At 41.1% G+C, this 27,291-nt stretch overlaps 1 protein-coding gene and 1 pseudogene across 2 annotated transcripts in view; both read left to right on the plus strand.

Moving 5' to 3' along the window:
* The first annotated feature begins 705 nt into the window (after positions 1-705).
* LOC105476823 (heat shock transcription factor 5) overlaps positions 706-27,291 on the plus strand; it is a 60,430-nt gene continuing 33,844 nt past the window's right edge. The window contains exons 1-4 of one of the 2 annotated variants that reach the window (XM_071082867.1): positions 706-1,421; positions 9,372-9,746; positions 22,774-22,868; positions 26,723-27,265. In XM_071082867.1, the coding sequence (XP_070938968.1) occupies positions 815-1,421; positions 9,372-9,746; positions 22,774-22,868; positions 26,723-27,265 (1,620 nt within the window). In that variant the 5' untranslated portion in view covers positions 706-814. The remainder of the gene's footprint in view (positions 1,422-9,371; positions 9,747-22,773; positions 22,869-26,722; positions 27,266-27,291) is intronic. The other variant, XM_011733048.3, reaches the window with a different exon arrangement.
* LOC105476902 (protein SET-like) lies at positions 12,486-22,766 on the plus strand (annotated as a pseudogene).

A 27,291-nucleotide genomic window follows, 5' to 3' on the forward strand; every position in this document is an offset into this window, starting at 1 on the left:
ACAGCTCTTGTTCCATTCTTATTTATTGATTGGCTAGGGATCGATTCTTATGGATTCCGTAGAATTCTATCCCATCTTATCTTTAATGTCTAAAATGCCACCAGCTGGTTGGGCAGGCACACAAGATAGTACTTAGATTCTTGTGATTCCCTCTTCCCAGGGACCTCAGTTCTCGTCTAACCTTGGGTAAATTGTCTTGAACAAAATACTGGCTTAAAAGAGTGTATCTTAAAAAGATACAAAAGGCTAGTATCTAAAAGGTGATTCGTTTACTCAAGATATTATACCTCCAGTAGCATCATTTTTGTTTGAGAGGTGGGCAGTTCCACTTAGAAAGATTACAGACCAGACCCTTTGGTCCCCAGAATGACCGACTCTGCTGCCTAACGCACACTTTCTCTGCATTCCAAGTCCCCACTAGTTGGCTGGACCGAAACACACGCCTCTTGGTATTCCACGGTGGATAACTGGGCTTCTCTCTTCGCAGGACTTAGAACTCCCCGGCGGGCAGCCTTCCCGGCCTCAAGTCTGGGAACGCCTGGGGAAGGGTCGCCTGCCCGGGTCCCGCAGGCGTCTGGCGGGCCTGGCCGGGGCACGCGGCCGCCGAGGGGGAGGTGCCCACGCCGCGTGGCGGGAACTCGAGGCCCCATTGGCCGTGCTAGGAGGCACCGCGGGGCCTCGTGCGCCAACGGTCCCTGGTACGCGGCGGACGGGCGCCGGCAGGAGCGGGCAGGGCGAGGCGAAGGCCGGGGAGGGATCGAGAACGGGGTGGGAGAGCTAGGCTCGGGGGGCGAGGCCCGGGCCCGTCGGGGCGATGGAGGAGGCGCTGCTCTCCACCCCCATCAACCCCAACAACTTCCCTGCCAAGCTGTGGCGCCTGGTGAACAGCCCGCGCTACCGCTCCATCCGCTGGGACGGCCGCGGCGAGGGGCTGCTCATCGACCAGCCGCTCTTCGAGGCCGAGCTGCTCAGCCCGCCCGGGCCGGGGGGAGGCGGCGGCGGGGCTGCGGGGGCCGGGGCGGAGCCCGAGCTCTTCAAAACCACCAACTTCACCAGCTTCATCCGCCAGCTCAACCTCTACGGCTTCCGCAAGGTGGTGCTGGGCGGGCCGGGCGCGGCGGGGCCGGGGCCGGGGCCGGGGGGCGGCGGGCCGGCAGGGGACGGGCCGCTCCATCACTTCCACAGCCCGCACTTCCGCCGCGACCAGCCGCAGCTGCTCGTGCACCTCAAGCGCCTGACTAGCGCCAACAAGGCCAAGCTGGCGGCCGGCCTGGAGGTGCCCTGCCGCCCGCCTAACCGCTTCCAGCGGCTGCTCATCACCTCGGCCTCCGCCTCCGCCGCCGCTGCCTCGGCCGCCGCCGCCGCCCCGTTGCAGCACCAGGAGCCGCCGCCACCCGCGGGGCCCCGGCCGGAGCCTCACGGTGAGTGTGAGCTGCCCGCGCCCTCGCCCACAGCGGGCACATGGGCGGCGGGGAGCAACCGCCCCTCGAGGGCGCGTTTTCGCACGTCCTCACGCTGGGGGAGTCCGAAAGGCGCCCAGGACCCATTGTCCACTGTGCTCCCAGAGACTGAAAGTCCCGCCACTGCCACCGCCACCATTCTCGGCATCAGCACGGTGGCCACCGGCCCTCCCCTGGAGGGTCCGTAAACATTCAGCCCCTTCTGAGCCCACTGGCAGCAAAAGGGACCTCCGCCTCTTAGGCTCCCTTCTACTTGTCCCCAGTTTGAACCCCAGGAGTTACCTGGTTGTAAGCCTCCGTTTACCTTCCTGAGACCCACACTGTCCACTGCAAACATGTAGACTAAAGAGTCCTTCGTTGAAACATTGGGTCTGCAAGAAACACAGAAGGGGCTCCTTTGCTCCGGTGGGAAGCAGAGTGGAGTCACCCTACAGGTTAAGGCGGGACGGAACAAAATCATAGTCAAGAGAACTTAAAACATTACGGTTGGGCATGGTGGCTCACGCCTGTAATCCCAGCACTTTGGGAGGCCGAGGCGGGTGGATCACGAGGTCAGGAGTTCAAGACTGGCCTGACCAACAGGGTGAAACCTCGTCTCTACTAAAAATACAAAAATTAGCCGGGCGTGGTTGTGGCACAGGCCTGTAATCCCAGCTACTCAGGAGGCTGAGGCAGGAGAATCGCTTGAACCCAGGAGGCAGAGGTTGCAGTGAGCCGAGAGTGCCACTGCACTCCAGTCTGAGCAACAGAGCGAGACTCCGTCTCAAAAAAAAAAAAAAAAAAAAAAAAAAAAGAACCTAGAACATTACAATAGCAGCCAAGGGAAAGTTTTGGAAAAGGTGCCTGCAGTGGAAATTTGTCCTTGAAGAGGGCTACCACCTTCCACCTATTGGCACATCTAAGAAATCTTAGAAGAAATGTTAAGACAATCATCAGATTTAGGGTTCTGGGTGATGTGTAGAATGGTAGACATTGTTTATATACCTTAAGATCAAAAATACAAGGATACATCATGGCTTACAAGATATAGTTCCTATGTAGAATGAATTGGCTACACATTTCTTTCATTGTAGCGAATTAGAGCTTGATGCTTCCTTAAAGGGTTATGATTAGACATACATAAGGCAAAAATGGTTTTCTTTACGGCTGTCAAGTTTTAGTTTAAAAAGAATTTTAGAAAGCTCACATTTACAGACTTTGAAGTTTTCTCTATTGGCTACAATCTTTCAGTATTGAAAAAACTTTTTGGTGTACATCTGTATTTAGTAAAAGTTCAGAAACCCTCTGTGATAGTGAATTGTTTATTTTTTATTATTTGTTTATTTTTTTGAGACGGAGTTTTGCTCTTGTCACCCAGGCTGGAGTGCAATGGCGTGATCTCGGCTCACCACAACCTCCGCCTCTCGGGTTCAAGCAATTCTCATTCCTCAGCCTCCTGAGCAGCTGGGAATACAGGCGCGCGCCACCATGCCTGGCTAATTTATGTATTTTTAGTAGACAGTGTTTGACCACGTTGGCCAGGCTGGTCTTGAACTCCTGACCTCAGGTGATCTGCCCGCCTCAGCCTCCCAAAGTGCTGGAATTACAGGCCTGTGAGCCACTGCGCCCCGCCTATTTTATTTTTTGAGATGAAGTCTCACTCTGTTGCCCAGGCTGGCATGCAATGGCAAGATCTCGTCTCACCGGGAGGTGAACCCTCTGCCTCCCGGGTTCAAGCGATTCTCCTGCCTCAGCCTCCAGAGTAGCTGGGATTTTACAGGTGCATGCCACCACATCTAGCTAATTTTTGTATTGTTAGTAAAGATGGGGTTTCACTATGTTGGCCAGGCTGGTTTTGAACTCCTGACCTCAGGTGATCTGCCTGCCTCGGCCTCCCAAAGTGCTGAGATTACAGGTGTGAGCCACTGCACATGGCCAAATTATTTTATAGACTTGATTTTTTTTTTTTTTTTTTTTTTGAGATAGGGTCTCACTCTGTCCCCCAGGCTGGAGTGCAGTGGCAAGATCTTGGCTCACTGCAACCTCCACCTCTCGGGCTCAAGGGATCCTCTCACCTCAGCCTCCCGAGTAGCTGGGACTATAGGTGTGGCCACCACACCCAGCTAATTTTTTGTATTTTTGGTGGATACAGGGTTTCACTCTGTTTCCCAGGCTGGTCTGGAACTCCTGGGCTCAAGTGATCTGCCCACCTTGGCCTCTGGAAGTACTGGGATTACAGGCGTGAGCCACCACCACACCAGGCCTGTAGACTTGATTTTTGATGCTCTTCCTCCTCTTCCAGGAAGGCGAGGGTGGCGATATTCCATTTCTCTGTTTAAAGAGTCCATGATATGCAGCAGTATACCAAGAAACCGACAGGATATAATAATGATTCATTCTTTACCTTCAACTAGGAGAGTAATAAAAACACTTTCAGCATGTTAACATGGATTTACTATAAAGTAAATGTAATCCCATGGGGCCGGGCATGGTGGCTCATGCCTGTAATCACAGCACTTTGGGAGGCCGAGGCGGGTGAATCACGAGGTCGAGAGATTGAGACCATCCTGGCCAACATGGTGAAACCCTGTCTCTATTAAAATATAAAAATTTGCTGGGTGTGGTGGCGGGCGCCTGTAGTCCCAGCTACTCAGGAGGCTGAGGCAGGAGAATCACTTGAACCCGGGAGGCAGAGGTTGCAGTGAGCCGAGATCATGCCATTGCCCTCCAGCCTGGGCGACAGAGCGAGACACCGTCTCAAAAGAAAAAAAGAAATCTGGGTTATTTTTGAGTTAATGAAAAGTTTAAATATACAAATAAAATAACACTATGTTCAACTTAACCTTCGCCCAGGGTTACGAGTGACAACAGTACTTGGTTCATTTGGAATTTAGAAGATAAGGAACTAGGTTATGTGTCCACTATGGAGTTTAGAAGATAATGGATTAGGTTAAAGTTCCAACAATAAGTTGAAAAAGCAGCAGTGGCATAAGAATGTCCTAAAGGAATATTAGCGCACTTCCATGTGATGGCCATTGATTTTGGTAGGGAATGGTAAGGGGCAAGGCAATGGAGACAATACCATGGCATACATTTGGCAGAATCTCTGACATGGATTTTTTTTTTTTTCAGGTTGCATGTTTGGTGGGCATAAGGAGAAAAGACTAGAAAATGTGTTTTTTGGGAGAAATGGGATAACCACTTCAAACAAAGAAACATACATACATACGCACACACATGAAAACCAACACTTGCTCTTTTCTCTGATCTTTTTCCCTCAACTATCTTAAACCCAGTTATATTTTAAGGATAGAGTCCGTTTTAATTAAAGAAATTCAGGGCCATCTGGAATCTGATTTTATTCACTTATAGTTCAGTTGGTCAGCATTTAAAGACTACTATTTGTTGAAAAACATACATTCATGGTGTTTCAGTATAGATTATATGTCAATCCATGTATAACTAAGTTATTGTTTTGATGCCTTTCCTGTTTGGTGTTTTTTGTTTGTTTGTTTGTTTGTTTTCCTTACCATTCTACCTGTTGGTGTGTGCAGAAGGTATGTCAGGTGTGGACTGTCTATACCATAGGTTTGGTTCACCAGGGAATTGTGTTACTGGTTCAGGTGGAATGTAATTCTGCTATAAGTTCAAGCATACTAGAACTTGAATAACTGAACAGAGTTGTTGAAGAATACAACTTTGTTTTGTCCTCATTCCATGTTCTAAGTCCTTGGCTCTTCTGTTTTTCCTCATCTCATTTTTCTTCTTCTCGAATCTTGCCTTGGTTGTGTGCCTGACTACACTGCTACCGCTTAGTCTCCATTTTTTCTGTGTTCTATTTCTGTGTATGGGTTGAATACTTCTCTGCCTATAATAGAATCCTCTGTTTTAGGACCTAGTTCTTTTATTTAGAGCCACTGAACCAACTGTACTGTTCACCTTCCAAGAGTCTACTTGATAAGAAACGTGAGATTGCATGTTTTTCCTTTGTGCACTTTTGTTATTTTGTTTTTAGGAACAGTTTATTTTACGATATTGGTTAAAATATTCTAAACTAAGTAACAGGTCTGAGAAATGGATAACCTGTTTTTGCCTGGGGATACCATGCTCTCAAGAGGCAAGTTTTTGGATTCTTTCCTGGGAATTGATTAACTCAGATGCACTTCCATAAAAGAAATAGAATTTTTAAGAACACAATTTCATCCTGCCCTCTATTTCCAGAATTCTGGATTAAAACTTTGCCAAATATATCTTAAAGATATTTTGAGGACATATAGGTGATGTAATGTTGATCTGAATTGACCACTATGAGGTAACCCTTAACAGAAGAATAAATAAGGGCTGAACATGTCTTGGTTCTTTATTTTAAAAAACAGACTTAAAAGAATGCCCTTCTAATCTTGACTGTGTTCTAATTTTAACAGCATCTAAAATAGTTAATTGGCCATCACTCCAAGTTTATCATGATAGAAGTAGACAGATATAAAACAATTTAAGGTCGAGAATTCTTTAATTAGCTGCTGAAGTTATTGACAGCCTGAAAATTCGCCAACAGTTTATCCCCAAAGAGGGCAGAGCTGTTGTACTCTGTAGGCAGTATGTAGTGTTGGCATGTGAGCATCCCAGGAGAAATCAAGCAATGGGTAGTTTTGGACATGGAGAAACACCTCTTGTGAAGAGCAAAAAAAAAAAAAAAAAAAGGAGGGGTTGTCAGTGGTAGGTTCAAAGTGTGTGTACCTGCAAAATTGGTAGTCAAGCAGCATAAAAACTGTTTTATGCTTCTTCTTTTTTTTTTTTTTTTTTTTTTTTTTAAAGACAGAGTCTCCCTCTCTCACCAAGGCTGGAGTTCAGTGGCATGAACATGGCTCACTGCAGCCTTGACCTCCCAGGATCAAGTCATCCTCCCACCTCAGTCTCCTAGCTGGGACTATTGGGGCATGCCACCACACCTGGCTGATTTTTTTATTTTTTGTAAAGACAAGATCTCACCTTTTTTTTCTTTTTTCTTTCTTTCTTTTTTTTTGAATCGGAGTCTTGCTGTGTTGCCCAGGCTGGAGTGCAGTGGCGCAATCTCGGCGCACTGCAACTTCCGCCTCCCAGGTTCAAGCTATTCTCCTTCGTTAGCCTCCCGAGTAGCTGGGACTACAAGGTGTGCGCCACCATGCCCAGCTAATTTTTGTATTTTTAGTAGAGACAGGGTTTCTCCATGTTAGTCAGGCTGGTCTCGAACTCCTAACCTCAAGCGATCTGCCTTCCTCAGCCTCCCAAAACGCTGGTATTACAAGCGTGAGCCACCATACCTGGCCAGGATCTCACCATTTTGCCTGTGCTGGTCTGAAATTCCTGAGATCAAGCAATCCTCCCACCTTGGCCTCCCAAAGTGCTGGGGTTAGAAGGATGAGACAGGGTTAGAAAAAATAGACAGGGTCTATTTTTTGTACTTTAAAGGAAGAAAGGAAAAATAGTTTTTAAGAGATCTGTCATTTGAATACATTTAATCTTCTGAAATAGGATTTTTTTCCCTGCATTAGATAAAGCCTCTTGATTTCCAGGGCTCCAGAATTTGTGTTGTTCATATGTATGTATTTTTTTCTTTTTGGCATTAATGCTTTATTTACTTGTTTAAATATTTATTTTTAAGAGACAGGATCTCACTCTGTCACCCAGGCTGGAGTGTAGTGTCATGATCATAGTTCACTGTAACCTTGAACTCCTGGACTCAATAATGCTTTATTCTCTCTTTTTAAAACAGGGTCTCACTGTGTCACCCAGGCTAGAGTACAGTGGCTCAATCTTATCTCACTGCAACCTCCACCTCCTTGGTTCAAGCAATTCGCCTGCCTCAGCTTCCCAAGTAGCTGGGATTACAGGCATACACCACCATGCCCAGCTGATTTTTGTATGTTTTGTAGAGATGGGGTTTCACCATGTTGCTCAGGCTGGTCTCGAACTCCTGGACTCAAGTGATCTGCCCGCCTCAGCCTCCCAAAGTGCTGGGATTACAGGCATGAGCCACCATGGCTGGCCTGCTTTATTCTTTAAAGGAAATTAAACCACAGAAATAGAATGACAGATTTGTAACTTGTTGAATGGGTTTACAATCTAATTATTTGGAAAAGCAGATATTTGAGTGTCAGCTTTCAACGTGTAGTTTAATACTTGAGTAGCACATAATAGGTTTTCCCTCTGTTTTACAGATTAGCTTAATAAATTGAAAGGAACTTGTGAATCAGTCACATGATTTAATGCAAAACTTTCCTTAGGAATAAATTAGGCTAGCTTTGTTTATGTTCAAGAATCGTAATTTATAGTTCTGCACCATTTATATTCTCTTGTCCTTCATTACATACTGTTGCCCTTTCTCTGTCTTCCTTATCTCCATTTTTTATTCCTTTTTACATTGCTAATGAAGAGAAGACAAGTATCAGAATCTCTGGGCCTGGATTTGTGGATTTTTAACATACCCTTCAGGTGATTCAGATGTAAACCAATGTTTGAGAGCCACTGACATCTGGGAAAGGATACTACTGGAAAGACTCTGAAGAAAGAAAAATCATGGAAAATGATTGATTGATTTAAGGAATGAAGGAGGAAACTAAGTCAAACTTTTCAAGCTTGACTTTTCTACAAAGATTATCATTTTTAAAAATTTGAAAGGGAGGGCAAGACATGGTGGCTTATGCCTGTAATCCCAGTACTTTGGGAGGCAAAGGCAGGAGGATGCTTGAGCCCAGGGGTTCAAGACCAGCCTGGGCAACATAGGGAGGCTCCTGCCCACAAAACAAATTTAGCCAGGTGTGGTGGTGCATCTCTGAACTCCAGCTATTCAGGAGGTTGAGGTGAGAGGATTGCTTGAGCCCAGGAGTTCGAGGCTGCAGTGAGCCATGTTCACACCACTGCACTCCAGCCTGAGCAACAAAGCAAGAATCTGTTTCTAAGAAAAAAAAAAGAATAAAACATTAATGCCAAAAATAAACACATACACACAACACAAATTCTGGAGCCCTGAAATCAAGAGGTCTTTAGTAGGGGGAAAAAAATCCTACTTCAGGAGATTGAATGTATTCAAATAATAGGCCTCTTAAAAATGATTTTTATTGTTTTCCTTTAAAGTACAAAAAACAGGCCAGGTACAATGGCTCATTTCAGTAATCCTAGCACATTGGGAGGCCAAGGCAGGAGGATCGCTTGAGCCCAGGAGTTCCAGACCACCCTGGGAATGTGGCAAGACCTTGTCTCTACAAAAAGTAAAATAAACAGTGCTGGGTGGTGTGCACCTATAGTTCCAGCTACTCAGGAGGCTGAAGTGGGAGGATTGCTTGAGCCTGGAAGTTTGAGGCTAGAGTGAGCCGAGATCACATCACTGCACTGCAGCCTGGGCGACAGAGTGAGATCCGGTTGGTTGGTTGGTAGGTAGGTAGGTAGATAGATAGATAGCAAAGAACGTTACATTTATAAAAATCTTGTTATATGTTCCATACCCATTTCTTTTATTTTTTGGTGGACAGCTTATTTTTATGTCTATTATTAATGTTACAAAATTGTTTGAAAGACTGAATGGAAAACTTTTAGGAAGTAGCTTACACGTTGGAAAAATCTGGGTCAGGCAAATAAAACGAAAGGTAAGATGGCCAAATCATGTATAAAAGGCTTTTAATGTTGAATATTTGATTTAACATTTGATTTAATGTTAGAATTTAGGCACTTTATCTTTTATGACTATTACACTGAGAAAACAAAGGTTTATTCAATTCTTCTTTCAGCATTATATGTCTCATATTCTTGATTCTGAATTTGTTTTTACCAAAACTAAACTTCTGTTGTGTTAAAAATGGCTGATAGGTGAAGAGTAGTATATTTTATGACCTTTGGTTTACTATGTCTGGTGGTGTAATGCAAAATTAGTAAATGTGCTCTTCCTCTTTTATGCAGGACCAGTGGCTGTAGGACAATTTCACCGGTCATTTCGGCGAGATAGTTTGTCTCCTTACTCCTACGTATCAACTCCGTCCCATGACCACAGTACTTTCCCTCTGAAAGGTTTAGATCGGACCCCAGTTCCTCACAGGATATGGCAGAACTCCCTTGGAATGCACCCTGGACAAGTGGAGACATCTCCCACATTTTCAGATAAAGGGGTTCCATTTCCTGTACTCCAGAGGTTTCCAGCTGAGGTTACCTATACGCTGCAGCCCAGCACCACATCTGTCCATGTTCAACAAGGTCCTCAAACAATGGTCAGCTCCTCCCAAAAATACACTAACTACACACCCTCAGCACAGTACTCGCAAGCCTACTATCCAACAGGTATGACAAATTCAGGTTCATGGCCTTCTATTTAAGGTTGTTTATAATGAGCATATATGTATTTTAAATGCATTTTATTGTCTCTGTGCTTTAACACAAACAGTAGGAATGTGCATCTAAGAAATGGCAAAGATTTCTTAGCAGGAGATATTTTTAAACAATATATAAAATTTCATTGTGCTTTTAAGGGTTGTGAAAATTTCGTTGGGTGTATAAAGGTGTGTATTGTTAGTGAAACTTGTGTATTCAAAATGTGTCCTAGTTATGAAATTAAGACTTAGTACCCCAAGGGCGGATGTGGTGGCCCATGCCTGTAATCCCAGCACTTTGGGAATGTGAGGTGGGTGGATCATTTCAGGTCGAGTTCGAGACCAGACTAGCCAACATGGTGAAACCCCAGCTCTACTAAAAATACAAAAATTAGCCAGGCACGGTGGCAGTCGCCTGTAATCCCAGCTATTCAGAAGGCTGAGGCAAGAAAATTGCTTGAACCTGGGAGGCAGAAGTTGCAGTGAGCGGAGATCACTCCACAGCATTCCACCCTGGACGACAGAGTGAGACTGTCTTAAAAACAAAAAAACAAAAAACAAAAAACCTTAGTACCCCAGAACCTTATTTTAACTCTGTCCTTGGTGCCGCAGTTCTTTTAAAATATGTCTATTATATATTTAATATGGTTTAATCTTAAGGTGAGATTACCTCATAATGAAATGATTTATCTCAGTAATGATATTTAATTAAAAAAAACATACTCTCTGAACATTAAATTCTTTAGTAAAAACCTGGTGAACAGTGGGATCTCCACAGTGTTATTCCTAGGCAGCTAAGAACTGGGGAGTAGCAGAGAGAAGGAGAAACCTGACAATGACAACTGACCTGGAACTCAACCAAGGGCATTGAGAACATGCTGGTAGATCCCAAGCCACTAATTGGGAATGCTTATGATAGTTATCATCTGTTTTGCTTCTTGGGGAAAAAAAAAAAAAAGTTGTGGTTTTTCTTTTTTTTTTTTTTTTTTTTTGAGATGGAGTTTCACTCTTGTTGCCCAGGCTGGAGTGCAATGGCACAATCTTGCCTCACTGCAACCTCCACCTCCCGGGTTCAAGCAATTCTCCTGCCTCAGCCTCCTGAGTAGCTGGGATTACAGGTGTGTGCCACCACCACACCCAGCTAATTTTTTGTATTTTTAGTAGAAACGAGATCTTGCCATGTTGGAAGGGCTGGTCTTGAACTCCTGACCTCAGGTGATCCACCCGCCTTGACCTCCCAAATTGCTGGGATTACGGGAGTGAGCCACCCTGCCTGGCCATTTTTTTTCTTTTTTAATAGAAAACGTTTTGCAATATAATCTTACCATTTCACTCAAATGTATTTTCTTCTTTTTTTTTTTTTTTTTTTCTTGAGACAGAGTCTCACTCTGTTGTCAGGCTGGAATGCAGTAGTGCAATTTCGGCTCACTGCAACTTCCACCTCCTGGGTTCAAGTGATTCTCCTGCCTCAGCCTCCCACCTAGCTGGGACTACAGGTGCCTGCCACCACGCCTGGCTAAATTTTTTTTTTTAGTAGAGACAGGGTTTCACCATGTTGGCCAGGCTGGTCTTGAACTCCTGACCTCGTGATCCACCCACCTCGGCCTCCCAAAGTGCTGGAATTAAAGGTGTGAGTCACTGCGCCTGGCCTCAAATGTATTTTCAATTTTGCAAAAACACGATAGCAAAAACACATGATGATGTATTTCATCATGTGGTATGCTTTTTACACAATGATGAAATGAGGCAATAGAAATAAGACAAGCGTCAAAGCTTTGAGAAAAGACCAGAAAGAGAAGAAAGGGGGCATTCCAGAAAAGACCAGAAAGAGAAGAAAGGGGGCATTCCTTACCCTGTGAATTAATAATCTACGATCTTTAATTTTTTCAGTTATGTAAACCTGGAAGCAATTTCTGGAAGTCTTTTGTTAGACCATTTCTCCCAGGTGGCACTAAAGGGAAAGCTAAAATATTTTTTCATTTTAAATATTTTTAAAAAAACATATTTACTTAAAGTAGAAGAAATGTAAATTAGAAAAGGGAATGGAGTGGCCCCGCGCGGTGGCTTACGCCTGTAATCCCAGCACTTTGGGAGGCTGAGGTGGGCGGATCACGAGGTCGGGAGATCGAGACCGTCCTGGCTAACAAGGTGAAACCCCGTCTCTACTAAAAATACAAAAAAATGAGCCGGGCGTGGTGGCAGCGCCTGTAGTCCCAGCTACTCGGGAGGCTGAGGCAGGAGAATGGCGTGAACCTGGGAGGCGGAGCTTGCAGTGAGCCGAGATCGCGCCACTGCACTCTAGCCTGGGGAACAGAGCGAGACTCCGTCTCAAAAAAAAGAAAAGGGAATGGTGTAATTTGTTGCCATTTAAAAATTATAAATCTGGGCCTGGCGTGGTGGCTTACACCTGTAATCCTAGCGCTTTGGGAGGCCGAGGCGGGTGGTTCACGAGGTCAGGAGTTCGAGACCAGGCTGGCCAACATAGTGAAACCCCGTCTCTACCAAAAAAATTACAAAAATTAGCCAGGCATGGTGGCGGGTGCCTGTAATCCCAGCTACTCGGGAGGATGAGGCAGGAGAATCACTCGAACCCGGGAGGCGGAGGTTGTGGTGAGCCAAGATGGCGCCATTGCACTCCAGCCTGGGCGACAGAGCGGGACTCCGTTTAAAAAAAAAAAAAAAAAATTATAAATCTGGGCGAGGGAGGTGAGCCGCTGCCGCGCCGCTGCCGCCGCATCCCCTCCGCGAGCAGGAGCCCGGACCGGGTCCCGCATGCAGCCCTAGCCGGTACCTTGTAGTCAGGCCGCTAGGGCAGCGCTGGGAGGAGGCGGCTGGACCCAGCGAGCGCCCGCGCGTGTGCCGTGACTGGGAAGCCGCCTGCCAGTCCCCTTCGCCTTCCCTTCCCCCGCCCCCACCTTCCAACCGCGCCAGATCGGCATCCGCTGCCAAAGTCAGTAAAAAGGAGCTCAACTCCAGCCACTACAGGGCTGACGAGACCTCAGGAAAACAGCAGGAAGCAATTGAACACATTGATGAAATCCAAAATGAAACAAACAGACTTAATGAACAAGCCAGTGAGGAGATTTTGAAAGCAGAACAGAAATGTAACAAACTCCGCTAACCATTTTTTTCAGAAGAGATCAGAATTGATCACCAAAATCCCACATTTTTGGATAACAACATTTATCAACCATCCACAGGTGTCTGCACTGCTTGGGGAGGAGGAAGAAGTGGCACTGCATTATTTGAGCAGAGTTGAAGTGACAGAATTTGAATATATTTAATCAGATTACAGAATAGATTTTTATTTTGATCAAAATCCTTACTTTGAAAATAAAGTTCTGTCCAAAGAATTTCATCTGAATGAGAGTGGTGATCCATCTTTAAAGTCCACTGCAATCAAATGGAAATCTGGAAAGGATTTGACAAAGCCTTCAAGTCAAACGCAGAATAAAGCCGGCAGGAAGCAGCAGCATGAGGAACCAGGGAGCTTCTTTACCTGGTTTACTGACCATTCTGATGCAGGTGCTGATGAGTTAGGAGAGGTCATCAAAGATGATATTTGGCCAAACCCATTACAGTACTACTTGGTTCCCGATGTGGATGATGAAGAAGGAGAAGAAGATGATGATGATGAAGAGGAGGACGGATTAGAAGATACTGATTAGAAGGGGATGAAGAGGAAAATGAAGAAGATGAAGATGATAATGAAGGGGAGGAAGGAGAGAAGGATGAAGGAGAAGATGACTAATAGAACACTGATGGATTCCGACCTTCCTTTTTAAAAATTTTCTCCAGTCCCTGGGAGCAAGTTGCAGGGTTTGTTTTGTTTTTTGTTTGTTGTTTGTTTGTTTTCCTCTTGTGCTCAGTCGCCCTGTTCTTGAGATCTCTTTTCTCTGTATCATGGTTCTCACCTTATTTGGGGGAAATACCTAGAGCAGAATACAGTGGGAAAAGAGTCTCTACCCCTTTCTGTTCATTTTTATCCCTTCCTGTCTGAACAAAAACTGTATGGAATCAACACCGCTGAGCTCTGTCGAAAAAAAGAAAAACCTGCTCCCTTGTCTCTGCTGGAAGCTGGAAGGTGTGAGGCCCCTGTGTGGCAGTGCCCAGAATTCTAGCTTTTTTCCTCCTTTCTCTGTATATTCAGCTCAGAGAGTACACTGTGTCTCTGTGTGAATATGGACATTTACCAACATGTATCTGTCTACTTTCTCTTGTTTAAAAAAAACAAAAACAGAAAACAAAACCTTAAAAAAATGGGTTTACAGAAGGTCAGCACAGGGTGGGTTTGAGATGTTCGGGTGGGTTAAGTGGGCATTTTGACAACATGGCTTCTCCTTTTGCATGTTTGTCATATTTGACAGACATCCTTTGCAGTTTAAGATGACACTTTTTAAAATAAATTCTCTCCTAATGATGACTTGAGCCCTGCCACTCAATGGGAGAATCAGCAAAGCCTGTAGGATCTTATTTGAAATTGACATCCTCTATTGTAATTTTTTTCCTGTTTATTTTTAAATTTTCTTTTTGTTTCACTGGAAAGATGAGGCTCAGTTTTTAAAGGTTAAAAGTGGACAAGTTGCTTTGTTACAATAAAACTAAATGTGTACACACAAAACAAAGTTATAAATCTGGTGACTGTTTGTAGTAGTACTCACTATTTTCTAGCTGTATTAATATCCAACTGTATACTTGTATCATTGGCTCATTGCACCTAAATATAGCAGTGAAAGGGATTATTTTCCCAAAATGCTTTAATGATATTAAAATCATCTAGATTGGGTTTTATAGATTTTCAGAGCTGTTACTCTTTTGGTGAATGGAGTTGAAAAAAAAAGGAGGGAATTACATGAAGTAAGGATGATTTTGCACTTTTAATCATTTTGCCTATTAGAAATTAAAAAAAATTTTTTTTACCATGTTACATAGAAAATGGTTAAGGCCTAATTTTTCCCCCCATATTTGCCCAGCTACTTCTTTGAAGAACCAAAATATCTGTACAATCTTTGAAAACAAGATGGCCGGGTATGGTGGCTAACACGTGTAATCCCAGCAACTTGGGAGGCTGAGGTGGAGGATTGCTTGAGCCTAGGAGTTTGAGGCTGCAGTGAGCCATGATTGTGCCACTGCATTCCAGCCTGGAAAATGTATTCCAAGTTTCAAGCAATCCTCATGGAAACTACTAGCTCTAAATTTTATGAGAAGTACTCATATATTATTCACTAACACCGCTACAAATATTATAGTTAATATTCATTATAGAACTGTTATTTGTTAAATTATTATAATTTTGGACATGGTGTTTTTAAAATATTTTATTTTAGCTTGATGTAAATTATAAATTGGGAGTTGTCTCCAAGTGTTTAAGGTAAGAATTAGGAAGGAGGCATTAAAAAAAGAACAAGTAAGTGTCACTGATATTTTTATAGTATACAGTATATAGATAACTTTATGTTAGCTGAATTTTTGTTTTGTCTTCTTTAATAGGGATAATTGAAATGACTGTAAAGTTTCTGAGATTATGAGAATAAGAAATTTCATGATGACTTCTAGTACATAATGTAGGCAAAACTGCTTTGAACATTGTGAAGCACTTTATAAATGAAAAGTTGTATTATTAAATATGAAAAACTTGCAATGGAAAAGAAAGTGCCATAAAAATACCCTACAAGTGCTTAATTCCTCCAACTTATGGGCGAAGGAAATAAAAAGTAGTGAACAATTTAACCAATATTTAGTGAGTACTTATTTATTAAGAGTATTACAAATGACTTTACCGAAATTAAATAGAGTATCATTCTCATGAGGCAGGTGGATCACTTAAGGCCAGGAGTTCCAGAACAGCCTGGCCAACATGGTGAAACCCAGTCTCTACTAAAAATAGAAAAATTAGCTGGGTGTGGTAGCAACACCTATAGTCCCAGCTACTTGGGGGTTGAGGTGGGAAGATTGCTTGAGTTCAGGATATTGAGGCTGCAGTGAGCCGTGATTGTGCCTTTGCACTCCAGCCTGGCCAACAGAGCAAGACCTTGTCTCAAAAAAAAAAAAAAAAAAAGTTATAAAAATAAACTTGGATCTGGTCTTCAGATAGTATAACCAGTAAATGTTGAATTTTATAACATTTCATAAATTATTAATTTCTCTAGTAAAGTCAAACACTGCAACTAAAAAGTTGCCATCAGACTAACTCCTAAAATGACTCATTGGAATCATTTTTTTTCTTTCTCACATTAGAAGCAGACTGGAGTTACTTTTTATGTTTGTTGTTCCTCCCTTTAAGTGTCAGTTTTCCATTCTTACCACTTCTTCAAAGGCAAAATTTTGTAGATCTAGCATTAGGTGACTCTTTTTATTCTTGCCTTATCTAGAATTCAGTTTTTCCTCTGATGTTATTTTTGGTCTACAACTGTGATTTAATTTTCCTCTTTTATGAAAATCTTCATTTTAAACCTTTTAATTTTACTTGTTCTCCACTATATATTTGAACATACATCATCTTTATATATAGAATCCTATATTGAGAATTGTTTTTCTTTAACACTGAATAGACTCAAAATCAACTTTGCCTTTTTTTCAAAGTTTTAAACTCAAGGCAATGAGTAGTAAATTTGTAGCTGCCCTTCATCTCTTTTTTTATTTAACACGTATTTATGTAGTAATCACTATGACCAGGCACTGTTCTTAGTACTCTTTAAATATTCACTCATTTAATCCTTAAAATACTCTTATAAAATAGTGTAATTAGCCTCACTTTATAGATGAGGAAACTGAGGCACAGCTAGGAAGCTGTGGGCTTGGAAACAAATCCAGACAATCTGACTCAAGAGTCTGTTCTTTTGGCCACTGTGCTCGCCTGCCTGCCTGCCTGTCTGCCTGCCTCTCATGAAGAGAGTCTTTTGTTTTTTAGCTTTGTTTTTCTTCTGAGACAATTTTTGTCTGGTATATCTCTTCCTCAGAGTTAGTTCTAGGGTAGACAACAGCAATTGGTAGGGGAATCTACCTTTGTATGCTGCTGGTGGTATTGTGATTGCTCTGGGTTATTGACTCACCCTGTCCAAGTAGAGAGAATGTACTTCAATTGCTAGAGTGGGAGGTTCAGTCTGGGGGCTCTGTGGGGTGGGGCTGCTTCTAACTCATTTCTGTATCCCCCTACACCTACCATAGTTCTTGCTGTAATGGGCCCTAAGTACATAATGAGTGGAATGAACTAGTTCTAGTCCCAGCTTTGCGGTTAATCATTGGATATGAACTTCAGTGGATTATATCATGTTATGTGGCCTCAATTTCCCTTTCTATAAAGTGGCCATAATAGTTTGAGTGAGGAATTAAATAATATATGTGAATTGACTTTGTAAAATTTAAACACTATTTACATGTAAAGGATCAAGTGTTTTAAAAGCTGTGCTTAATTTTATTTTTATTATTTTTTAAGAGACAAGGTCTCACTTTCTCACCAGACTGGATTGCAGTAGCATGATCATAGCTCACTGCAGCCTGAACTCCTGGGCTCAAGCTATCCTCCCACTTCAGCTTCCCAAGTAGCTAGGACTACAGGCACACACCACCACACCCAGCTAATTAAAACACATTATTTTATTTTATTTTTTTGGTACAGCTAAGGTCTTGCTTTGTTGCCCAGACTGGTCTCAAGCTCTTGGCCTCAAGTGATCCCACTGCTTAGCCTCCTGAGTTGCTGGGATTACAGGCCTGAGCTACTGTACCTGTCCAACAGCTGTCTTTTAAATGGTCCTAGAAGGCTGGGCACGGTGGCTCAAGCCTGTACTTCCAGCACTTTGGGAGGCCGAGGCAGACAGGATCACTGGAGGTCAGGATTTTGAGACCAGCCTGGCCAACGTGGTAAAACCCCATCTCTACTAAAAATACAAAAAATATTAGCCAGGCATGGTGGCGCACACGTGTAGTCCCAGCTACTTGGGAGGCTGAGGCAGGACAATCACTTGAACCTGGGAGGCTGAGGCTGCAGTGAGCCGAGATTGCGCCACTGTACTCCAGCCTGGGCAACGGATCAAGACCCTGTCTCAAAAAAGTAAATAAGCCTAGACATTAACACTTTAAAGGCTAAATAAGAGAATTTATAAGAATATAAGCTTTCCCCCAAGATACGCGTGATATTTTTAATTTTTATTAGAACATATATATCTGGCCAGGTGTGGTGGCTCATGCCTGCAAACCCTGCACCTTCAGAGGCCGAGAGGCAAGAGGATTGCTTGAAGCCTGGAGTTTGAGACCAATCTGGGCAACAGAGCAAGATTGTGTCTCAAAAAAAAAAAAAAAAAAGAAAAAGAAAAAGAAAAGAAAAGAAAGAAAAGGAAAAAAAAAAGAAAATATTCATCTTGGCATGCAGTTCTAGGTTAAAAAATATATATATGTGTGTGTGTACATATGTGTGTGTGTGTGTGTGTGTGTGTATCTCCTATCATTTAAGATTTTTCTGAATTGGCCGTTGGGCAAAAAGAGTTACTGATTGTTGTTTTAAAGTACCTTTAAATTCTATAGGTGTGATCTTTAGGCTTCTAATCCTACATTAATGTACATAAATATAGAATATAGAATTATAAGAGGTTTTTGGTGCTGTTACTCTTGTTCTCAGGCAGTCTGTATTGCTCCTCTGAAAGTACTTCATTTTGTGCTTATGGGAAAGAGGCACTTAGCACCAGGAATCTCTCTCTGTCCTCTGCCAGAAGAAACTAAGCAAAAATACAATCATATTTACCTTTTTAAAAAATTGTGAAACAATATACGTAACATAAAACTTAACCACTTTAACTATTTTTCAGGGTACTGTTTTGAGGCATTAAGTACATTCACCATCACCACTGTCTATCTCCAGAACTTTTTCATCTTCCCCAACTGAAACTCTGTACCTGTTAACCACTAACTGCCCATTAGAGAATGCCAACCTGTCCCTGAGGTGGAGAGGTTGTCCCTAGCAACCACTGTTCTGTTTTCTGTCTCTGTGAATTTGACCGTTCTAAATATCTAATATAAGTGGAATCATATATTTAATATATAAATTTAACATCTTTTTTTTTTGAGATGGAGTCTCACTCTGTCACCCAGACTGGAGTGCAGTGGTGCGATCTTGGCTCACTGCAACCTCTGCTTCCCAGGTTCAAGCGATTCTCCTGCCCCAGCCTCCTGAGTAGCTGGGATTACAGGCGTGTGCTACCACGCCCAGCTAATTTTTGTATTTTGAGTAGAGGCAGGGTTTCACCATCTTGGTCAGGCTGGTCTCAAACTCCTGACCTTGTGATCTGCCCGCCTTGGCCTCCCAACGTGCTGGGATTACAGATGTGAGCTACTGCGCCCGGCCAAATTTACCATCTTAACCATTTTTAAATATACAATTCATTGACACTACTTACATTCACAATATCGTGCAACCCTCACCATCGTTTCCTAAACTTTTTATCACCCAAATGAAACTCGGTACCCATTAATCAATAGTTTCTCCCAACCCCTGGTAATCTCTAATTTATTTTTTGTATATATGAATTTGACTATTCTAGGAACCTTACATGAGGAATCGTATAATATTTATCCTTTTGTGACTGGCTTATTTCACTTAATGTCTTTAAGATTCATCTATATTATAGTATGTGTCAGAATTTTCTTCCTTTTAAAGGCTGGATGATATTCCATTGTATATATATAACACATTTTGTTCATCCACTCATCTGTTGATGGATACTGAGTTGCTTCTATCTTTTGGCTGTTGTAAATTCTGCTATGGTGAACATGGGTGTACAGATATCTTTTCAAATGCCTGCTTTCACTTTGAGGTATAAACTCAGAAGACCTTTTCTTTACCTCACCATAAATGAGGAGATACTGGGGTTCTAGTTGCTGTAGGAACTTATCTTGAAATTAAATATACTATTATGATGTTTTTTTTCTTTTGAGCATTTATATTATGGGGTATTTTCTCACTGTTGACATTATACTATTCTGGAGTAGATTCAAATTCGAAATATTTTGATTCTATATTTGAATCACTTCCGTAGGATAAAGTACATTAACTTGTTTGCCTCACCTATAGCAGGAGCAATAATTTTTAGTAACTCTGACTTAACATTTTTATTACTTAGAAATTTTTTGAAAATGTCATTAATGCCTATATTTATATCTGAAATGGAATTCTTTTAATTATTTTCAGTTTTTCTTTCTACACGGAATTTAATGCCTCAACTGAACACTGCCTTCAGGAAGACACTGAAAGTTCTTTATGCAGATGAATGTATCTTAAGACATAGTGATAAACTAAGTTTTATAAATGTCAGTGCTTTCATAATGCACAGTAGATTATTTTTTCATATACTAGGCACATAGTCAAATTTCTATGCCTAAGTTTTCATATTCAGTAAACTTACTAATACCTTTGTTCTATTTTGTTGACTATACAAAATAGGACTACAGTGGTAAGGAATAGCCATTGAGGAATCTTTTTGGAGTGTAATCTATTGAAGTCCTCATTTTCTTCATACAGGTACTGTTTTGCTTTCCATTTGTTACTGGATACTTTAAAGAACATTTACTTTTTTGCTGTTTCCTGAGAAACCAACTCAGCTATCAAGCTATCAAAAATATATTAACATATTCTCTGTTATATATTGTAGTTTATTTCTCTGAGAAATTTATTTTAAAGTACATTTTTATACCTATTCAAAATGTGTAACCAATGGAGTCAGAAACTTCCAAACAATAAAACTAACACCTTTTATTGATTTATTTGTAACAAAACACTGCTTTTTGGTACCCTGATGGAATGGACCTGCAGCTCCCAAGTCTTTCTCTACCGCTAGGTGGCTAGATTTTCCTTAGCTGCTGTAACTCTAGGGGAAAAAGAATTTTTTTTTTCCCTTCCGCAGTTTTGGCAAGCTCTGCAGATCTTGCTTGGTGTTTAGCTATTTGGATTCAGTTGATTTCCTAGGATATTTGTGCTGTCAGACACTTTGGGAAATCTAATTCAAATCTAAAACATTTAATATATATATTTGAATAACCTTCAAAGGATCAAGTCTAAGAACCTGTTCTGCTAACCTATATTGGAAATGATAACAACTTGAATTTTATGAGGCAATCTTAGTAATATATGGCTTTTTAAAGTCACCAAAATTGTTAAAAAATATGTCATCCAAAAAATAACCTTTATATTTATGTCTGAACTATAATTTTGCCCATTATTTCAAGTTTTCTTTCTGTGTGCAAAATTTAGTGGTTAAATTGCTCATGATACAAAGAGAAAATATTTATTTCTACTGTATCTTCATGAACTTCTGATGTTTTAAAAATCAATATTCATAGAGAAATAGGGAAGCATTTCAGTTAATTTTTTTATAATCCTTAGGTCAATTTACCTTTAAAGATTAAATAATGAGATTAGTAATTTTATTAGCACACTCAAAATATGAAAAATGTGGACATAAAAAGGGAGAGTTGCCACTTTATTGATAAAGACACCTTTAAAGATATTCGGCAAGTAGAATTCTAGTAAAACTACAAATGTTACATTTCAGGAAGAGGGTTTAGCTTAGGGAATTATTGTGAGATATATACAATTTTTTTTTTGGACATAGGGTCTTACTCTGTCACCCAGGCTGGAGTGAGGGGCACAATCACAGCTCACTGCAGCCTGTGCCGCCTGGGCTCAAATGATCCTCCCCCCTCAGCCTCCCGAGTAGCTGGGACTACAGACATTTGCCGCCATGCCTGGCTGATTTTTGTATTTTTTGTAGACATGGGGTTTCACCATGTTGCCCAGGCTGGTCTCAAACTCCCGGGCGGAAGGGATTCGCCTGCCTCAGCCTCCCAAAGTGCCGGGACTACAGGAGTGAGCCACCATGCCTGGCTGTATTGTGGTATATTAAAGAGCATGTGCTTTGGAGTTTAATTACTGACTCTGTCACTTCCCGCTTTGTGACTTTTGGCAAATTACTTAATATCACTGAGCTTTAGTTTACTTGTTTTGTAAAGGCAATATATGTAAAGCATTTACTACTGTGCCTGAAACAGGGTAGGTGCTCAACATACGTCATCCTCCGTTTAATCCACAGTTGTGCTATTAATAACTGATTCTCACTTATACTGGAGAGTCTCTACAAAAAAGCAGACTCAACCTATTATTAAGACTGCATCTGTAAGTAACTTTGCTAATACCAAGAGTTCAGGCTTTTCACAGTGTCCTGACTATAAAGGGAAAGTTTTGAAAATGTGTTTCTTCTGTTAAAATAATAGCAGCTAACACTTATTGATTGCTTACTGTGTACTAGTACTCTTCTAAGTTCTTTATGGATATTAGCTCATTTATTGCTCATAACAACCATATTTGGTAGGTCCCATTATTCTGTTGTTATCTCTATTTTAATAGGATGCAGAAACTGAGGCATACAGAGATTAACCTTGCTCAAATTTACACTGGGCTGTAAAGCCAGGCTGGTGGAGCTGGGCTCCAAAACCAGGCAGTCTGGCTCAATGATCTGCATTCCTAACTAGTTGCCTAAATGATTAAAACATTTTTGTATACATTTCTACTGGATGCATTGTTTAATGGTGGAACACTTGGAGAATATTTCGTACTTATTTTACTCTTTTAAAACACTCCACCCTCCAAATAGTGGTTACTGTTGAAATGATTGAAATACTTAATTTGGAATTTCAATATATTCCTCTATTTTCAATAAAATGAAATTACTTTCAATAAAAATATATGGTTAGAAAGATAACAAAATGCTTAGGTGTTAAATCATTTACAAAAATAGACATTAGACATGAACCTTTTAAAGGCCTTTAAAATTATTTTGTTACTGTGTTGTTTTCAATAAATAACACCACCTAATTGGACTAAATATTTTGTTAGACATACAAAGGAAGTTCTTCAAATTTGGATTTCTTTCCAGGTTGAAAGAGGGGAGCTCCTTGAATGCTATAGAAGTGTATTGTGGTTGATGGCTTTTCTGTGTTTGAATTTGTTCCAGCTGTGCTACAGTGCTGTTCTCCTACCCACATGGATGCTCTAAGTAGTTGTGTCACTCCCACTGCCTCTTCCTATGCACACTGCAACTACTTCCAGGTAGGAGTCTTGCAACCGTGGCCATGCTCTGCACTTCATGTGCGATTTTATCAACCTTGCAAAATTTCAAAGTGTAATTTTATATTAATGAGTAACCAGAAGTAAGCTGTGGATTAATGGGCTTTGTTTTCTCAGTTCTTAAAAAAAAAAGGAGAGAGAATTGATATAAATAATATCTCAGAATTCTTCTAGGCCAGATCTGTTCAGTATAGTAGCTACTAGCCACATGTGGCTATTTAAGCTAATTAAAATTACATGAAATTTAAAAATTCCTCAGTTATACTAGCCACATTTCAAGTACTCAATAGTTTCATATGGTTATTTAAATTAAAATTAAATAGATTTAAAAATTATTCCATACTTAAAGTAGACACATTTTGAGTGCTCAGTAGTTTCATATGGCTTATGGCTACTGAATTATACAGCACAGATCTAGAACATTCCCATTATTGCTGCAAGTTGTTTTAAAAAGTGCTGTTCTGGATTTTTCCAAGGTAAAATGAATACCAGATAAACTATACAAGTACATAAGTCATCAAATGACAGATTCTTCCAAGTTGATACAGATAATTAGACTTTTCTTTTTAAGGAGAAAGGAGAAAAATGTCAAAAATGAGAAATTTAAACGGTGGCCCCCTTTATCCATAGCCCATATGTTGTAAACACCATAGTGGTTCAGCATCCCGTATTCAAAATGCTTGGGACTAGAAGTGTTTCAGATTTTAGATTTTTTCAGATTTTGGAATATTTGCAAAAACATAATGAGATATCTTAGGGATATGACCTGAGTCACATAGTTTAAAGGTAATTTCATACAATATTTTTTGTAACTTTGTTCATGAAACAAAGTTTGTGTTAAGTGCTTTTGTGCTGGAATTTTCCACTTGTGGTGTCATGCCAGCACTCAAAAAGTTTCAGGTTTTGGAGTATTTGGGATTTTGGAATTTTGGATTAAGGATGCTCAACTTTTACTCCAAGTATCTTCTCATTATTTCTTAGGAGACACTTGCTTGGAGTTAAATGTTTTATATAGCTATTTTAAGGATACTTTTAAATTCCATGCTTTGTATTTTTATGCTATAACTGCTAAAGATTGGAATTGCGTGTTTGCCTTGGATAAGCATCTAGCCAAGATAGTTTCAGTTCTTAAGAGAATATCTTACTAGTGGCATTAGGGTACTCAAAAGAACATTCCTTTTTTTTTTTTTTTTTTTTGGAGAAAAATCTACATAGGAAGTCAAATTATAATCAGGTTGTTGTTTGAAAAGTATAGGATGAGGTCAAGGGGACTTAGCTGGCCCTTTTCATGGCTGATATGATCAAGCATGATATCCCAGTCCATTCATCTTCACTGGAGGGACACACCCACAGTTAGATGCTGTTGTTTGTGGGTCCAGGCACTCTCTTCTCTGGATCATACTGGAGATACTATGACAGTGTTTATATCTTGATTATGTTGTATGCTAAATGAAACATTTTAATAAAGGCCTTTTCTTGTTATAGAGACAATATATGGCCATGTGTGGTGGGTCATGCCTTATAATCCCAGCTCTTTGGGAGGCCATGGTGGGAGGATTGTTTGAGGCCAGGAAATTGAGATGAGCCTGGGTAACATAGTGAGAGCCTATCTCTAAAAAAAAGAAAGAAAGAAAGAAAGAAAAAGGAGGGAGGGAGGGAGAGAGAGAGGGTGGGTTAGTTGGGTGTAGTGGCGTGTGTACCTTTCATCCTAGCTTGGGAGGCTGAGGTGGAAGGATCAAGCGATCCTCCCACCTTGAGGAGTTTGAAGAGTTTGAGGCTATAGTGAGCTATGATTGTGCCACTGTATTCCAGTCAGTGCAACACAGTGAGACCCTGTCTCCAAAAAAAAAAAAAAAAAAAATCTGCCAGGCGCAGTGGCTCATGCCTGTACTCCCAGCACCACTTTGGGAGGCTGAGGTGGGTGGATCACTTGAGGTCAGGAGTTCAAGACCAGCCTGGCCAACATGGCGAAATCCTGTCTCTACTAAAAATACAAAAATTAGCTGGGCGTGGTGGTGGGCACTTGTAATCCCAGCTACTCAGGAGGCTGAGGCAGGGGAATCGCCTGAATCTGGGAGGCGGAGGTTGCAGTGAGCCAAGATTGTGTCATTGCACTGTAGCCTGAGTGACAAAAGTGAAACTCTGTCTCAAAAACAAAACAAAAAATTTAAAAAAGAAGACAATACATGTTCATCATAGGAAAATAGAGATAAGCACACATAAAATTTTGAAATAGAAAAATGGGAAGGTGTTTCAGATTCCAACCTGAAAATAAATGCAATTAGTTTAGTTGGACTGTAGGTATGGGTGAGAGTGTGCGTGCACGGTCAGTACGTTGTAATGTTTAAGAGCAAGAGTTCTTGAGTATGGCAAACCTAGGCTTGAAACCTGGCTCTGTCAGTTATTTCATTGTAACTTTGGGTAAATTAGGAAGTTTCTGGACCTCAGTTTTATCATTTGAAATGGAGATTATCACATTTCACCAGGCTCTTTTGAAGGTTGGATGAAATCTATATAAAGCACTTTGCGTGTGCTTGGCACATAGTAATAACTCAATAAATGCTGCTATTGGCTATAGTCACTTAGTGCTTATACCATTTGAATTTACATTATTTGGCATTAGTGGCCTTCCAAAAATCATTGACAATCTTTGTTAATGAGTGTGTTTAGCAACATCAACTCACTGCATACTTTCTTTAATCATAGCTCTTCTGTATTTTAAGTTTATAATCTGATGTATCAGATATAATCTGTTTATAATCTGATATAATCAACAAACATTTATTGAATGCCTACTCTGTGCGAAGCTCTTCATTGGGCAACATCAATTCATTTCATGTTTTATTTAATCATTCTTCTGTATTTTATGTTCACAGATCTTTATCACCAAACATGTATTAAATGCCTACTCTCTGCAAAGTAGTATATGTAAGAGAATATATCTTAAAGATGTAAATCTAAAAGCAACAGCCATTTTAGTCTATTGCTTTATTATTATTATTATTATTATTATTTTTTTTTTTTTTTTGAGACGGAGTCTCGCTCTGTCGCGTAGGCTGGAGTGCAGTGGCCGGATCTCAGCTCACTGCAAGCTCCGCCTCCCGGGTTCACGCCATTCTCCTGCCTCAGCCTCCCGAGTAGCTGGGACTACAGGCGCCCGCCACCTCGCCCGGCTAGTTTTTTTGTACTTTTTAGTAGAGACGGGGTTTCACCATGTTCGCCAGGATGGTCTCCATCTCCTGACCTCGTGATCCGCCCGTCTCGGCCTCCCAAAGTGCTGGGATTACAGGCTTGAGCCACCGCGCCCGGCCTGCTTTATTATTAAAAATAAATAATCCCAGGAAACAAAGGGCATTTGATACTCCATCCATTTTTCCCCATATTATTTGGAACAGAATATTAGTACCACTCCCTGAATCCGTAGAAGGATTGGTAGACTTTTGAGCATCCTGTGTTTGAAATTTCCTTACTGCATTCCTAAAACAGTATATGATAGATACAAATTATGTTTTTGTCTGTCAGCTTTTATGGAAGAATTTGGTGTATAGTAGCTTTCTCAGCAAATAGGTATTTGGGTACTATAGCTTTTGATTTTGTATAGTTTAACCCTAAGAATTATTGACCCATTGAAGTGTTAAACTTAGCAGAGTGGTTGACATGTAGTACATACTAAGTAAATGCTAACAGTAGATTTGAAGCTACTATTGCTGAAAAGTAGATTCGTGTCTAGGTTTTCTTAGTGATCTTTAAGTTTAATCTATTTATGTTTAGCACTCATCAGCCTAAATATTGTAGCTTTCCTCCTTAATCTCATATTTGATTTTCTATCCAAACAGTTATATTTTTTCTTTTCCCAGAATCCTTCAATGCAATCCTCCTATCCAGTTGAATTTTTGCCTTCCAATTGGCCCTGCAGTACTACTGATGAAAATAAAAAGACAGAAGTAAACCTAGAGGCTGTCTTTCAGATAGTAGATGAGTTGCATTCCTCCCCTAAATTGGAGATGGTAAAGGTGGAGCCTGTTGAGAATCAGTGCCCAACATCTCAATCTAACAGAGGCCAACACATTCTAGCTAATTCTAACAACAGCAATCCATGTTCTGCAAGTCAGGCTAGCCAGCTGGAGCCACTTACTCCTGTAGGCTCAGATATTATGTCTTTTGTGGTTGGAACAGAACAAGCAATTGCCTGCTCTCTACCACAGTCACCTGAGTACATCTATACCATCCACACAGCTCAGCCTGTTGAAAATAGCACAATACAGGAATCTGCAGCCATCCAGCAAGCTCATGTCAAACTGAAGGAGCACCTAAATCATAATCCATCTCCATCTTCAGTAGTATTTGTGCAGGAAGGGCCACCATTCAGCACACACCAGGTAAGGGGGCAAAGAAAAAATCCTAA

The sequence above is a fragment of the Macaca nemestrina genome, chromosome 17 (genome assembly GCF_043159975.1).
Source record: "Macaca nemestrina isolate mMacNem1 chromosome 17, mMacNem.hap1, whole genome shotgun sequence".
Lineage (NCBI taxonomy): Eukaryota > Metazoa > Chordata > Mammalia > Primates > Cercopithecidae > Macaca > Macaca nemestrina.